The sequence below is a fragment of the Arvicanthis niloticus genome, chromosome 6 (genome assembly GCF_011762505.2).
Source record: "Arvicanthis niloticus isolate mArvNil1 chromosome 6, mArvNil1.pat.X, whole genome shotgun sequence".
NCBI lineage: Eukaryota > Metazoa > Chordata > Mammalia > Rodentia > Muridae > Arvicanthis > Arvicanthis niloticus.
In genome coordinates this window covers 87,062,496-87,076,838 of record NC_047663.1, presented here as the reverse complement: position 1 = coordinate 87,076,838, position 14,343 = coordinate 87,062,496, and the positions used below count along the sequence as shown (strand labels likewise).

General features: G+C 51.4%; 1 protein-coding gene across 2 annotated transcripts in view; it reads left to right on the top strand.

The window, feature by feature from the left end:
- Stk10 (serine/threonine kinase 10) overlaps positions 1-14,343 on the top strand; it is a 92,405-nt gene that overhangs the window by 41,792 nt on the left and 36,270 nt on the right. For both annotated transcript variants that reach the window (XM_076937054.1, XM_034506484.2), the window contains exons 3-5: positions 1,537-1,585; positions 4,756-4,905; positions 13,400-13,472. In XM_076937054.1, the coding sequence (XP_076793169.1) occupies positions 1,537-1,585; positions 4,756-4,905; positions 13,400-13,472 (272 nt within the window). The remainder of the gene's footprint in view (positions 1-1,536; positions 1,586-4,755; positions 4,906-13,399; positions 13,473-14,343) is intronic.

The following is a 14,343-nucleotide window of genomic DNA, read 5'->3' as shown; positions in this document are numbered from 1 at the left end:
CGAGTCCTGCGGTGTCTTCTCTCTTTGTGTTGGAGAGCTGGTACTGTGGCTGAATGTGTCCTTCCTGTTTAGAGAGAACTGGCTGGCTTCTTTGTCAGCCCATGATGTTGGCTCTGCCCCTGCTGAATTGCATCAAGGGACTGGAGCTGGAAACTGGAAGGTAGATCTAGAGTATTCATGATGTTGGTGTCTCTACTTAGGGCAGGTGACAGAGATCTGCTTAGAGTGCTCCAGGAGGAGCGGGATGAGAGTGCTCCAGGAGGAGCGGGATGAGAGTGCTCCAGGAGGAGTGGGATGAGAGTGCTCCAGGAGGAGCGGGATGAGAGTGCTCCAGGAGGAGCGGGATGAGAGTGTACCAGGAGGAGCAGGATGAGAGTGCTCCAGGAGGAGCGGGATGAGAGTGTACCAGGAGGAGCAGGATGAGAGTGCTCCAGGAGGAGTGGGATGAGAGTGCTCCAGGAGGAGCGGGATGAGAGTGTACCAGGAGGAGCGGGATGAGAGTGCACCAGGAGGAGCGGGATGAGGGTGCTCCAGGAGGAGCGGGATGAGAGTGCTCCAGGAGGAGCGGGATGAGAGTGCTCCAGGAGGAGCGGGATGAGAGTGCTCCAGGAGGAGCGGGATGAGGGTGCATCAGGAGGAGCGGGATGAGGGTGCTCCAGGAGGAGCGGGATGAGGGTGCACCAGGAGGAGCGGGATGAGGGTGCTCCAGGAGGAGCGGGATGAGAGTGCTCCAGGAGGAGCGGGATGAGAGTGCTCCAGGAGGAGCGGGATGAGAGTGCTCCAGGAGGAGCGGGATGAGAGTGCTCCAGGAGGAGCGGGATGAGAGTGCTCCAGGAGGAGCGGGATGAGACTGGGCCAGGAAGAAACCATCTGTACATTGTTCTTTGGTTCCCTGTACTAGCTGCTGCTGGTTTTCCTCAGACCTATCACCTGTTAGGTATGTGATTAAGTCTGTGTGCTGTCTGTCTGTCTGTCTGTCTGGTAGGTCGGCTAAATATACTGGGGGTCAGTAAACCTGCTCTCCAGTCTAGGATCTGCCACCAGTCTGCATGGCCTTGATAGGACACACTTTCTCGGTCTCTGGCTGTACATCTGAGCTTAACTCCCCTCTTCCCCAGCCCCCGCTCTGGTACTCTGATGGCCTGAGTCAGCCACAGCTCTGGCAGGGCTCTGGTAGGTGGCTTTGGCATAGGGTTCTGTGAGCTATGGCCACCCTGGATTTGGTAAGGAGGTTGTCTGAGGCTCTGAGACTTAGAGCATGCATAGATTGCAGGGTTGACTCTGGGCAGGCTGGAGGGACATGTGGGGCATTGGGCTTGGCTGTAGAAGCCTTGGTTTTGTGGCAACTTAGTTTTTTTCTTTTCTGGGACGATAAAGTGCCCGTGCCATCTTTCCTGGGTATCAGGCTCTGTGAATTTGAGAATGGTGGGGAGGAAATGGGCAAATGAACACACCCCCAGCAGGAGGGGTAGGTAGAGTGGCACTGAAATGCATGGCATGGCACTGGCTCATTGTTCTGGCTTTTCTTTCTTACAGATCATGATTGAGTTCTGCCCTGGGGGAGCTGTGGATGCCATCATGCTAGGTAAGTCTCTCTTTAGCTGCTGGAGATGCAAGACTTCCTGGGGATGCAGGATTTGCTGGAGATGCAGGACTTGCTGGGGATGCAGGACTTGCTGGGGATCCAGGACTTGCTGGGGATGCAGGACTTGGCCCGAGCTCTGCATTGTACTTCTTGCCAGCTCTGAGTAGTCCCTCTGTGGTGGTTTGAATATGCTTGACCCAAAGGAGGTGTGGCCTTGTTAGAGAAGCTGTGGCCTGTTGGAGGAAGTGTGTCACTGTGTAAGCAGGCTTTGAGGACTCCTAGTGTTCAAGCTCCTCTCAGTGCAGAAGAGACCCTCCTCCTGGCTGCCTTTAGATCAAGAACTCTCAACTCCTTCTCCAGCCCCATATCTGCCTGCATGCTGCCATGCTTCCCCCATGATAATGGACTGAACCTCTGAAACTGTAAGCCAGCCCCAATGAAATGTTGTCCTTTATAAGAGTTACCTTGGTTATGGTGTCTCTTCACAACAATGGAAACCTTGATTAAGATACCCTCCCTGCGTCTTTTGGGGGTATGGGGTGACTGTTGGCCTCTTTTACTGGAAGACTGGCACTTCCTGTTCAAGATACCCTGTGTCTGTCTATCAGCTGTTCCCCCTTTTAAGCCCTCTTGACCGTGTATGTATGATGCCCTCCACAGGACACTGAGTTCCCACAGTGTCGTAGCCTGTTCCTGCTGCTGGATGAGTTATAAAGAACAGATACTAGATTTGGCTCATGGTTCTGAGGCTGGGGAATCCAAAAGCAAGACACAGGTACCTGGCAATTATCCCACGCTGAAGGCAGAAGGAAGCACTTGAGTGAGAGAAACAGACAAAAGACATCATCAGGAGCCCACTGCTGTGAGAACAGAAGACCCCCCCCCCAAACAGCACTCACCAGGTTGCTAGGGAAGAGACAATGATCTCGCCCCAACTGTACACTAGAGCTTTCAGAGATTCATTCCTTATGGTGCCCACCCATTCTGTAAACTCTTAGGGGAGGGTTATCTGGTCTTGATGTCCTTGGCAAAGAGTGATATCAATGCTAAGAAAATATTGTGTCTAAGTCTTTTCCTACTGGTCCAACAAAATACCTGAGCTGGGTACTTTTAAAGAGGAAAGGCTTTTTAAAGCTTTGTTTTGAAAGCTGAGAGCTCATGGGGTGGCTTCTAAGGGCCTTATGATGGCAGGTGTTATAATGAGAGAGAACATGCAAAGAGGTGAGACAGTAAGACAGGAAGTCAGAGAGCTTAAGGGGGTAGTCGTACCTGTTCTACCTGTCTGCCTATCTTTGTCTGTCTGTCTGTCTGTCTGTCTGTCTGTCTGTCTGTCTGTCTGTCTGTCTGTCTATTTATCTATCTACCATCAATTATCTACCATCTGTCTGTTTGCCTGCCTGCCTGTCTGTTGTGACAGGGTCTAACTATGTGACTGGCCTGGAACTCACTATATAGACCAGGTTGGCTTTGAACTCACAATGATCCTCCTGCTTTTGCCTTGGGGGTGCTGGGATTATAAAGTGTGTACCTCCGTGGTCAGTCTCTTACTTTTTTTTTTTTTTAATAACTTCTGGTTCCTGCAAGAACTATCTAAGGCCAGGCTTATTTCTTCTGAGGGAGGGGCTCCTTATCTAATTACCTAGACTTAGTTCCCACCTCTTAAAGGCTCCATCACCTGCACACTCCCACACTAGAGACTAGAACGTGAACCATTGAGGAACAACATCAAGCCTTACCCCAAACCAGAGTGCTTTGTGATCAATGCCTGCCCAAGATGTATCTCATTAATCTTTGGTTATAGATCTGGAAAGAGTACCTCTGTTTCTTCTTGTGCATGTGTGTGCACATGTATGTGGAGTGGTGCATGTGTGCATGTGTGGCTGGCCTCTTAACTCGTTGTGGAGCTGAGGAAGACCTTGAACTTCTGATGCTCCTGCTTCCACCTTCCAAGCTGGAATTACATTTGTGCACCGCATGCATCTCCAGCCCCTAGAGGGACGCTTTTAAGTGCAAAGTGCAACTGCATGCCTGGCTACCCAGATGCAGTTCATATTGGATTTCATATTGAATTTCCAGTTGCATGCAGCCACCACAGAAAAGACATACAGTCCTGTTCCATCAGGCCCTGACTAACTAGTCACTCTATTCTGGGTCTTCTGCATAGCCTTTCCCTCTTTTAGAGAGTTTTTCTTGTCCCCCACCTGCTCGGGTCTACCAATCTTGACCTCAGAAGAGGACTGTCTCCAAACAAACACTGTATGGTTGGGAAGAGTCCCCAGCCAGCATCTAGAAGGCTCTTGGTGACCTGATGGCTCTCTGGTCCCTCCCAACCCCCTCCCTCCACATTTCCTGATGCCACTGCCAAGCCTTTGTTTCTACTGGCTCTGTGACCTGGGCTGCCTGTGCCCTGAGGTCAAGCGCTCTGTGCTTCTGGGGCTCATTCGTTCAGATGAGATTGCTGTGTGTCCTGGCCTGTCTGTGCACATCCCTGCCCTCTCCCCACCTGGGTCCTAAGCATCGCTCTGCACCCAGCACCAACTGTGACCCTAACCCATGAGAACCACCTATTGTATTGTAGCTTGAGTGTGTCCCCCAAAAGCCCATGTGCTGCAACCCAGAGTTTGCAGGTGGTTCTGGGAGGAAATTAGAGTTCGACGAGGTCGTGAGGCAGTCCCCATGGTGACATCAGTGACCCGCTAGCACACTTGCTATCTCACCACGTGGCACGGCACAAGGACCTTGTGGGTGATGCCATGCTGTTGGGACTTCCATGAACCCTTTCTGTATCAGTTGCCACAGCAAAATGGACCAAGGCACCCCGAATCCTACCACACGTGCCCTGCATCTCAGTGAGCTATTTGTGAACCTGCACTCTGAAGCCTTGCATCTCTAAAGTGACTTTCAGCAAGTAGCCCTCTGTGCCTTGCTGGTCACATCTGTGTGCCAGGGAGAACAGCTCTGTCGGTCCCGTGGTTGTATTGTGGGGACAGGACTGGTCTGTATTCCAACAGGCTCCTGGAGATACTCCCCACTGCTGGCCTAGAGAAGGTCTGGTGCAGATCTGGCAAGAGCCTGGTACTGACACTGTGTAGGCTCAGGTATCAACCAGGAAATGGTCTGGTGCTAGCCCCTCAAGGGTTGTCAGTGACGAGGGCGCTCGTGTTTTCCAGAGCTGGATCGAGGCCTCACGGAGCCCCAGATTCAGGTCGTATGCCGCCAGATGTTGGAGGCTCTCAACTTCCTGCATGGCAAGAGGATCATCCACCGCGACCTGAAAGCTGGCAACGTGCTCATGACCCTCGAGGGGGACATCAGGCTGGGTAAGAAGGCCCAGAGGGGCAACTAGTGTCTGAGTGCAGGTGTCCTGAATGATGGTGCCACCTGGCTGGTGCAGCTGAAGTGAGTGTGGGTCCTCACACACACAGCCACCCCTATAGCCTCCAAGGTACCAAGAGTTCTCCCTGCATCCTTGAACCGAAAGCTACTCCAGTGTTTCTCAGCCAGGGTCAGGGGACATTTGGCAACATGGAGACAACTGGGGGTGAAGGTGTTGCTTGAGTCTTGTGTGTAGAAGCCAGGGGTGCTGGCCTGGTCCTCACTTCCAGTTGGACAGACTCCATGGGAGAGCTCTTGTATCTAAGCACCTTTACCCACTGAGCCATCTTGCTGTTTCCCCCCCTGCCCTCCGGATATTTTCAATACACAATTGATCAAACCCACAGATACACCCATGAGTGTGATTGAAGGTAACTGAGTACCAAAGCTGATTTTTTAAATCTTTTTCTTTGTAAGATTCTAGCTAGTTGCCACATGTGTACTCTCCGCTCCCACCGTTTCCCAGGGTCATTCCCCAGAGGCGTGGCTCTGAGAGCCTCTCATCTTTCTCTCTGCACCGTTAAGTAACATGCCTGTAAGTCTGCCATTTGATGGACAGCACATGCGTATCAGACAATCCACAAGCACAGGAGGAGTCAAGGGAGAGAACCTGGAAGAACCTACGACTTCTTTATCTGGACATGTCCACCACATTGGTCCAGGGTGCCCCTCAGTGCTTGTGTGTGCATTCAAGTGTCTCCTGGGCTCGGGGTGCAGGAGGGTGGAGAGAGCCCGTGCCGCAGGGTTGACACCCTGGGTCCGACTCACTTGATAGCACTCAGCTGCACTGCCCAGTGATGTCTGAAACAAGTTCACTGCAGCATTCCCCATGCTTAACCTCGCCCCTCCAGGATAGAAGTGTCAGCCTTCTTACTTCCTTCAGTGGGTGCCTTGGTTTTAGGGACATAGGAGAAGCTGTACAGCAGAGCCTCCATGAGAACTGTGGGGATAATGTGAGGGTGGAGGCAGAAACCGCACAGTCAGACAGAGGTGTGTGCTCTGCAGCGTTTGGCAGAGGGCAAAGGGAGGACCAGGACCAGCCCTGGGACACACAGAAAGCAAGAATGGAGCTGGGGTCCACCCAGACGTGGAACTGTTTTGAGGCCCCTCTGACTACCCTCATATCTTTGTACAGCTCAGGGCTTCCTGAGAGAATTGCTTGGCAGTTCTTTCTCCCAGGCAAGGGTGTTGGAGATGACATCTGTACACATGCCCTGTGAGAGAAGAATAGGAGAGCTGTAAGGTGGGAGGAGTCAGATCCAGACGAGCCTGGTTCAAATCCTGGCTCTGCCACTTCTGTTGTGTGGTCCAATTGAGTGTTGGTGGTTTAGAGGCCAGCTCTTTAATAGCAGTGCAGGCATACCAGTGGATCCTTCTGGAAGGGTTATGATGAGTGTAGGGGTGAAATGACAGCAGGGTCAAACGGGCGGGTACTAGGCACCTGCTCCTGCCTTGTGATGAGCATGTGCCACTGTCTCCGGTGTCCTTCCTCTGAGGCTCCCTCTGTAGTTAGGTCTGGCACGGCTCCAGCTGCCCCATCCTGGACTGACTGGGATTGTGTTTGCACAGAAAGAAAATCCGCAGCCTTAGGACACTGGGGTGTTGGCAGGGTGTGGCCTCTGGAACTAGAGTATCTGCATTGCACCAGAAGAGTCAGGTCACCTACCTGTTTTAAGCCTGGTTTTCCACATTCAGAGGGCTGCTTCCTGACCAGGGGTGGCTTAATGAAGCATTTCACCCTGTTGGCCCTGCACAGCTGAGAGGACCAGCACACAAGTGGCCTCTGTCCTGGCTGACCTCGGGAAGAGTCCAGGCTGAGCATGATCGGCAGACTGAATTGGACTCTCCCCTCTGCCTACCCACTCCACCTTACAGCAGATGTGTGGTGGGGCCAGCTCTCTCTAGCTCACGCCCACAGGGCCAGCTCGGCTGTGCTGTCCAGGTGAGGTTCGGGGCCTGCTCTCCCGGGTGCTGCCGATGGCAAGGGGGCAAGACCAGCTCTCCTGCTCTCATGACCCGGTAGCCAGCTGCCCGGACTGAAGTCGATGGTGAGAGTGGAGGCAAAGGGAACACTCCCACATGAAGGCCACCTCATGTATAGCCAGGTCTTATGGTGGCATTTTTTTCAATTGAGGTTGCCTTCCTTTCTGACTTGTATCAAGATGTCATAAAACCAGCCAGTCAGTGAATGTTCATCTCTTAGAACCAAACTTGGGAAAAGAGGCAGCTAGGAGTATGTGGTTGGTTAGAGCCACTCAGACCACTGCTCAGCCTCCCTGGCCTCTGCCTTTCTAGAGAACCCCAGTCTCAGAAGATTCTGACAAGATCTACTTCTACATTTCCTATGTCACCTGCAAGATACGCCAGAAACCATTGGACGCCGCAGTGTCAGTAATGCTGGGGAAGGACTCTGATTGGCCCAGCCTAGCTGACTGGTCTCCCCAGTAAAGAGCACGTGCTGTGATTGGCCCAGCCTAGCTGACTGGTCGCTGCCAGAAAAGAGCGCGTGCTGTGATTGGCCCAGCTTGTAGGTCTCTGGCCTGGAGGGCGGGACCAGGGCTCAATGCGGAAGTCCTCCTTCCTTTCAGTGTTAGTGTGGTGGGCAAGATGGCCTTTTCAGAGGAAGAGAGGATTAGGCCAGAGAAACAAGTCATGGTTCTCGGCCTGTGAGAATCGTGTAGGAATGAGGGGATTGGCGCAGGAAGCCACCTCAGAAGACTGCTTTTGGAGGTTTGGGGTGATAAGGGGAGATGAGAAGCAAAAACAGACGAATGAATGAATGAATGAATGAATGCAGCAATGAGGAGCTGAAGATAACGGGGAGCCCCTGAGCAAACAGGCTCTGTTAATGGGCCACATATAGTTGCCCCAACGTACAGAAAATAAAATAGAAAGCTTGTCTTGGTAAGGGTAGTCCTTCCAGTCTCATGGCTGGATAACAAGGGCTTGAGGAAACTGAGGCCCAGAGGAATGGAGCAGTGTGTCTCTGATCACATTAGCATCCTGTCCCCTCCCTGCCTGGTATTGTTGCTGCCATGACACCCTCGGGGAGGGTAGATCATCATGTAATTAGGAGAAGCCTCCTGCTAATAAGTCCAGCTGGGCCACACTGGCTGCTGCAGCCCTATCAGGGAGCCGAGGAAGGTGCCCCCACCCCCACCCCCGGGAGCCCTGGGCAGGGCTGGAGCCTCCACTCCCCTCCTCCACCCCTGGCCCAGCAGGTCACAGCCTTTTCAAGACCTGCTTTCTGTGGACCCATGAGGGGCTTGGCTACTGTTGTATGGTTTTTGGATGGGACAGTTTTCACCATGCGATGTGGCGAGAGCCTTCGGGCTTCAGGTTGACTGAGCCAGGTTGTTGTGGGGGGGGGGGGTTGGTATCCTCATCCCTACCCAGCACCTTATTCTCTCTGTACTCCCTGGCTTCCAGAGAGAAGCTGTTGTGTCTTGTGCCTGTGTTGGTCACCCAGGGGCATAGGAACAGAACTTGTATATCTTCAAACATTTCAACTGAACTGTTTTCCAGTGTGTGCAGGAAATGTTTCTATCCTCAAGAAAATATATTTATACATGTATAAAAAGTACTTCAGGTGTCTGGGAGTAGTTGTACTTGCCTTTAATCCCAGGCAGAGTTAGAAGCTAGCCTGGTCTACATAGAAAGTTATAGGCTAGCCAAGGCCATGTAGTGAGGTCTCTAAGAAAGAGATGGGGCTGGCCCAGAGAGGGGTGCCCACGCATGAACGTCAAGGTATTCACATTACACCATTGGTAGTGAAGTCAGAAAGTCGCATGTGTGAGTCCAGGGGAAACTAGTATCTATGTATTTTTGTTCAGTTTTATATTTGTGTGGTGCTGGGACTCAAGCCCCAGAGCATGCTGGGTAGAGGGAAGTACTTTCAATCAATTGTAGCTCTTGCCTCTAGACTGTCTTTTTAAATGCTTGTGTGTGTGTGTGTGTGTGTGTGTGTATTTTTAAATTTTTAATGGAAACACAAGAAGTACACACATTTACGCACATTTACGGGGGTGCGGGGTGACATGAGCAGGCTCTGTGGCTGTTGTGGTCATCCCCTCAGCTGCTTGCTGTTTCTTAGAAGAACGTTTAAAATCAATTTGATTTTGAGGCAGTCAGTTATTGTCACCGCCTTAAAACATCAGCGGCTCCACTGGGCACCCACCCTCATCCCTCTTCCTTCCTGGTCCTCCCAGCTCCCTCTACCCCACTTTACTCACCCATCCTAGCTCCCGGCTCCCCTCCCTGCTCCCCCAACTCACCCCTCTTCCCTCCCTGCCTCCCTCACTCTACTTCTGAAGATCCTCAGATGAGTTGCAGATTTTGTCTTTCTGTGCTTGACAGAACGTTCTCATCGGCCTTTTAAAACCACACCGTATCCGCCGTTTCCAGTATCCTCGAGTGTTGCTCTCGGGCACCGTTATATCACACACATGCAAAACAGGTTACCTGTGGAAGCTCTGGGCTGGGTAGTAAGTGTGTTGTATCATGTTGCCAGCCAGCCAGCCACCCATTCCGGGAGCGTGCCAGCTTCTGGCTCCTGGAGCCTTCTCGAGGGAGTTGCTGGTCCATGGTGTCTCACTCAGCTCACACTTGCCTCAGCCTCTCCTTTCTACTCCCAGCATGTACACTCCCCAGAAGACTGCAGAGTCTTCCTTCACCACATCCTGTGTTTTACATAAGAGAGAGAAAGAGAGAAAAAAAAAACCCCAATAACATTGCTAGATGTGTTTCTATTTTCTAAACAGTGAAAACAGTGCACTCCATCAAAAAATGGTTTAAAGAATAAAACTGTGTAAAGACAAAAGAATAAATAGATTGAGGGCCTCTGTGCTCTGTCCCCCACCGAAACCCCGCATCTGGGGAGCTGACCGCTGTGAGCTTTGGGCGCAGCTGAGTTTGGGGAAGCTGGTACATGTAGTCAACAGAGGTTGGTTTTTAAATGAAGCTGGGCTGATGCTGCGTGTGCTGTCTGTCTCAGAGTGTTACAGGTAAACTTCTGGTCAAGTCTGTCCAGGCACAGCCACGTTCCTTTTTTAGGGCTACATATTATTTCACAGCTGCAGAGCCACATGACTTAACCTCTTGCCTCTGAGCTCCAGGAGTGAACTCGGTGACTTCCAGTCTGCCATTCTTCTGAATGCTGCTTCTGGAAGCATTTGTCTGTATTCTAAATCTGTTTGTAGACGTCTGTAGCCAGGACCAGGGTTACTGCCAACAGCACACAGTGGGGCACCTGCTCCTGTCTATCTTGATGACCTGAATTCTATCCCCAGGGCCTACGTGGTCGAAAGGGGAAGACTGACTTCTGCAAGTTTGTCCTCTGACCCCCACATGCACACTATGACACGTCCTTCCACCACAGAAAGATAAAAATAATACAATGTAACAGAGAACGTGGGGCAGGAGAGATTTTAAGAACAAATATTTGCTACCCAGAAGACTGGTTCAATTCCAAGGACCCACTTGGTGGCTCCCAAACACCCGTGACTCTAGTCCCAGGGGGTCTGCTTCTCACTCCTTAGGCACCGGCATGCAGGGTTGCACATACATACATACAGGCAATCACTCATACATATAAAATAAAAGGCTATGCATCCAGTAGTCTCTGCTTATCCATAGGAACACAACCTAAGGCCGGACAGTATTGTTGGTTCAGAACCCTCTACACACTATCCATACATGCTGGTGGCAAAGTTTAGTCGATAAGCTAGGTATGTAAGAGATTAATAATATTTAGTGGTAAAATAGAACCATAGTAATGTACTATAATGGATGTTATTTAAGATACATGACCTACTTCTAGAACATCCCAAGCAATAGTTCCAGACTGGAGTTGATAGCAGGTGGGGCTGGACTGTATGAGCAAAGACTTTTCAGCAAAGTTTATATGCTCCATTAGCTGTGACTGTGCTCCCTTACCTGTGACTGTGCTCCCTTACCTGTGACTGCTCCCTTGCTGAGATAGTGCTCCCTGAGCCGAGACCATGCTCCCTTAGCTGATACCGTGCTCCCTTAGCTGTGACTGTGCTCCCTTAGCTGTGACTATGAGAATATTCCCTCAACTAATTGGTTGGGTTTCTTGCTCCAGGAGTGTTGTCAGAGCTAGAGTTGTGGGCGGAGCAAAAGGTGTCTCTACAGAAGCTCCAGTCTATCGGGGAGAGTCCCTTGAACCCGCTGCCCTGTTTCTAACTTATTCAAAAACAGAGAATCAGACCAGGCTGGGCAAGATACCTTGAGATGGCCGCCCATCCTCTCAGGGGATTCTCTCATGAACTCTAACACAAGTCACCCCAATAAATGTCCACGGAATGCCTGAGGTCCTGGGCTGTTGGAAGGAGCCACCCCACCCTCCACACTGGGCCCCTTCTTGTGAAGAGGAAGAAGTAACAGCTCCCCTAAAAGTTCACTTGGTGCCTGCTTCCGGGGCGGCCCTGGGGCCAGTTGTCATTGTGGAAGTTGGTGGTTTCCCGCTTCTCCTTCCCTCTTGAAGAAGGCAAAGCAAAGCCAGGGGTTGGGGTAGGGTGGGGTGGGAGTGGAATAGTCAACTTCTGGAAGCTTCACCCCAAGGTGTCAACCAGTGTTTTCCCAGGAGACAGGAATAGTGTCCTGCCCATGGTGTTTGTGGGGAAACAGGCTCACAGGTATCTAGGCTGACTCAGCCAGGAGGAAGGAAAGGCCAATCCCCATTCTTACAGGAACCCTTGAGGGGCCACTCTTCAAGCAGGCTGGGGGGGTCTCCTGTGTCTGAACCACACCCTTAGCAGGTCTGGTCCTCCCCCCTTTCCCCGCCCCCCCAGACCTGTGACCAGTCTCCATGGACCTGTGACTAGTCTTTACTCTTGGGCCTAGAGAGCTGCTTCATGGCCACACTCAGAATAGGCTTGTTCACCTCATATTCATATATTCTCTCTCTCTGTCTCTCTCTCTCTCAGATTTATTTAACTGCTGAGCCATCTCTCCAGCCCACACCTCAGTCTCTTAAGGCCTTAGGTTCTCAGGGTGGGCCTGTCCTTGGGAGAATCAAGGTGCTCCTGTCTGGTGTCTTCTGTATGGAGACACATGATGACCTAAGCTGGGAGGGGAGATATTTTGTAAATGTCAATTTGATCCTCCGGACAGCCCCTAAATGAGCTCTAAAGGACCAAGGATCGGCATCCCTGTGTCACAGAGGGGAAACCATCACTGGGTGTCACCGTGCTTGTGGCTCTCCAGCTAGCTTATTCCACCCTGACCCCCAGCCGTCCTCTGTGTAGTTTCCCTGTGCCTGGACAGACAGCTCCATGCCACGACCCTCGATTGCTTGAAGAGCCCCCTAGACTTTTAGGGACCCCGATCCAGGACAAACTGGGGACTGTGTGGACTTAGTGATGAAAAGGATGTCAGGACTAGTCCACTTCTACTGTGGAGTTTGTGATTTTATAAAGATGGCTTGGAGTGGAATCAGCATGGGAGGTGAGAGAGAGGAGATGCACAGGAGAGGAAGTTAGGCCTTAGGGATGGCTCTGTGGGTAAAGGCACTTGCTGCCAAGCCGGGCGACCCAAGCTCCATTCCTGGAATTCACATGGTGGAAAAGGAGAACTGAGTCCCACAGGTTGTCCTCTGACTGCTCCATATGTGAGTCCTAGCACAGGTACCACCCATGTCTTAGCTTAGTAGTAAGCAGTCAGGAAAGGGGGTGAACACCGTGTGGAGTGGTGAAAACAGAACAGGAAGCAGTCAGCTGTGACCCTCCAGACCCTCAGCTCCTCACTGCTTAGCTCAGCCGTGAGGTTCTATGCTCAAGAACTGCTTGAAGACCCATACCTTCTTCAAGAGGGAAGGGGAGATGGGTCATGTACACAGAAAGGGGTCTGAGGTACACGTGAATGATTTTAAAATGCCGTACAGACTTCCCTGCAGACAGCCTGCATGGAGGTGTTTTTTTTCAGTTGAGGTCCCCCTTTCCAAGATGACTCTAGCTTGTGTCAAGTTGACACGAGACTAGCCAGCACATGGTAGCCCTGGACGTGCCCCAGATGGGACTAGAACCTGATAAGGTGACACTAGGAGCCACCAAAAAGGAAAGAAAAAGACAAAGCTAAGCGATTACAGGTAATACCTTTAAAAATGTTTATTTTTTTTAAATGACAGTTCTGTAACTCTGGTTGCAAGGGTGTGAGTCTTTGAACAGCGCACTCATGAGTATTGTAACTGTTTGTACTTAGTGGTATTTCATAGATTCATAATTGGATTAATGGATTACTAGATCAAATGAGCCTGGCTTTTTTTTTTAAGACAGGGTCTCACCCCCCACCCCCCAAAAAAAATCCCAAAGCATGCTTGCCTCATCCTTGTCCAGCAAGTGCGTTCCGAGTCCACACCTAGGATGTGGGTGGAGAAGAATCTCTCAGCGGTGATTTTTATCTGTGGTTTTTGTCTTGCAGCTGATTTTGGCGTGTCTGCCAAGAATCTGAAAACTCTGCAAAAGCGAGATTCCTTCATAGGAACGCCTTACTGGTGAGTTGTGGGGCCTCTGGGGGAACTGATTAGCAGGCTACATAGCAAGCCTAGCACCCCGTGGTTACCTCTGGACGGGTTGTGTGTCAGGGCACACGGCACCAGTTCCGAGCCCCTGAGTCAGCTGCTCAGAGTCTATGCGTCCACCGTCTGGGTGCTCCTGTGTCTAGCACAAGTGGCTTCGATTGCCCACACCTCAGCCATCATCTATAAACCGGGGTTACAGTGGAAAGCACCCCACTAATAAACTAAACGGAGTCCCTGAAAAGGTGCCTCAGCTCTTGGTTCTTTTAACACATGTCCTGAGTTTGGGGTGCTATCTATGGGCGGGGCTCCATGAGAACAATGTAAATTCACTTCCTGTCCTCATGAGAAGTCTCCCAGGGCCTGTCTCGCCTGTTGTGTCTCGTCCTTTTTCAAAACGATAACTTAAAATAAAAAAACACCTATGAGAAGAAAGCTCTCTGGTAGAGGAAGACGCCTGAAGTCTTGCACTGGCTTCAGCCTGCAGGTGTGTGGAGCTGAACCCCCACCTTCCCACACGTGTGACACCCCAAGCGCAATCTCTCACTCAGTTTCACACCTGATTACCTTGTGTTCTGTTTTTACAACTGGCCATGGTGTTCAGCCCCTTCCTGGCTTGCTTACTACTCTTAACTCTTTCTCTCCCACCCCTCCCGTTATTCCTTTCTCTTCTCTCCCATCCCCCCTTTCTCTCTGTGCTGTCCTGTTCTGTCTACCCCACTGTCCTACCTTGTTTGTCTTTTGCTGGAACCTTCCCCCTCTGCCCTCACCCACCTACCCCTTCCCCAGGACTCTGTTCTGGATGGCTGCTGCCACCTTGTGGCAGGCTCCAGGAACTGCAGCGGGC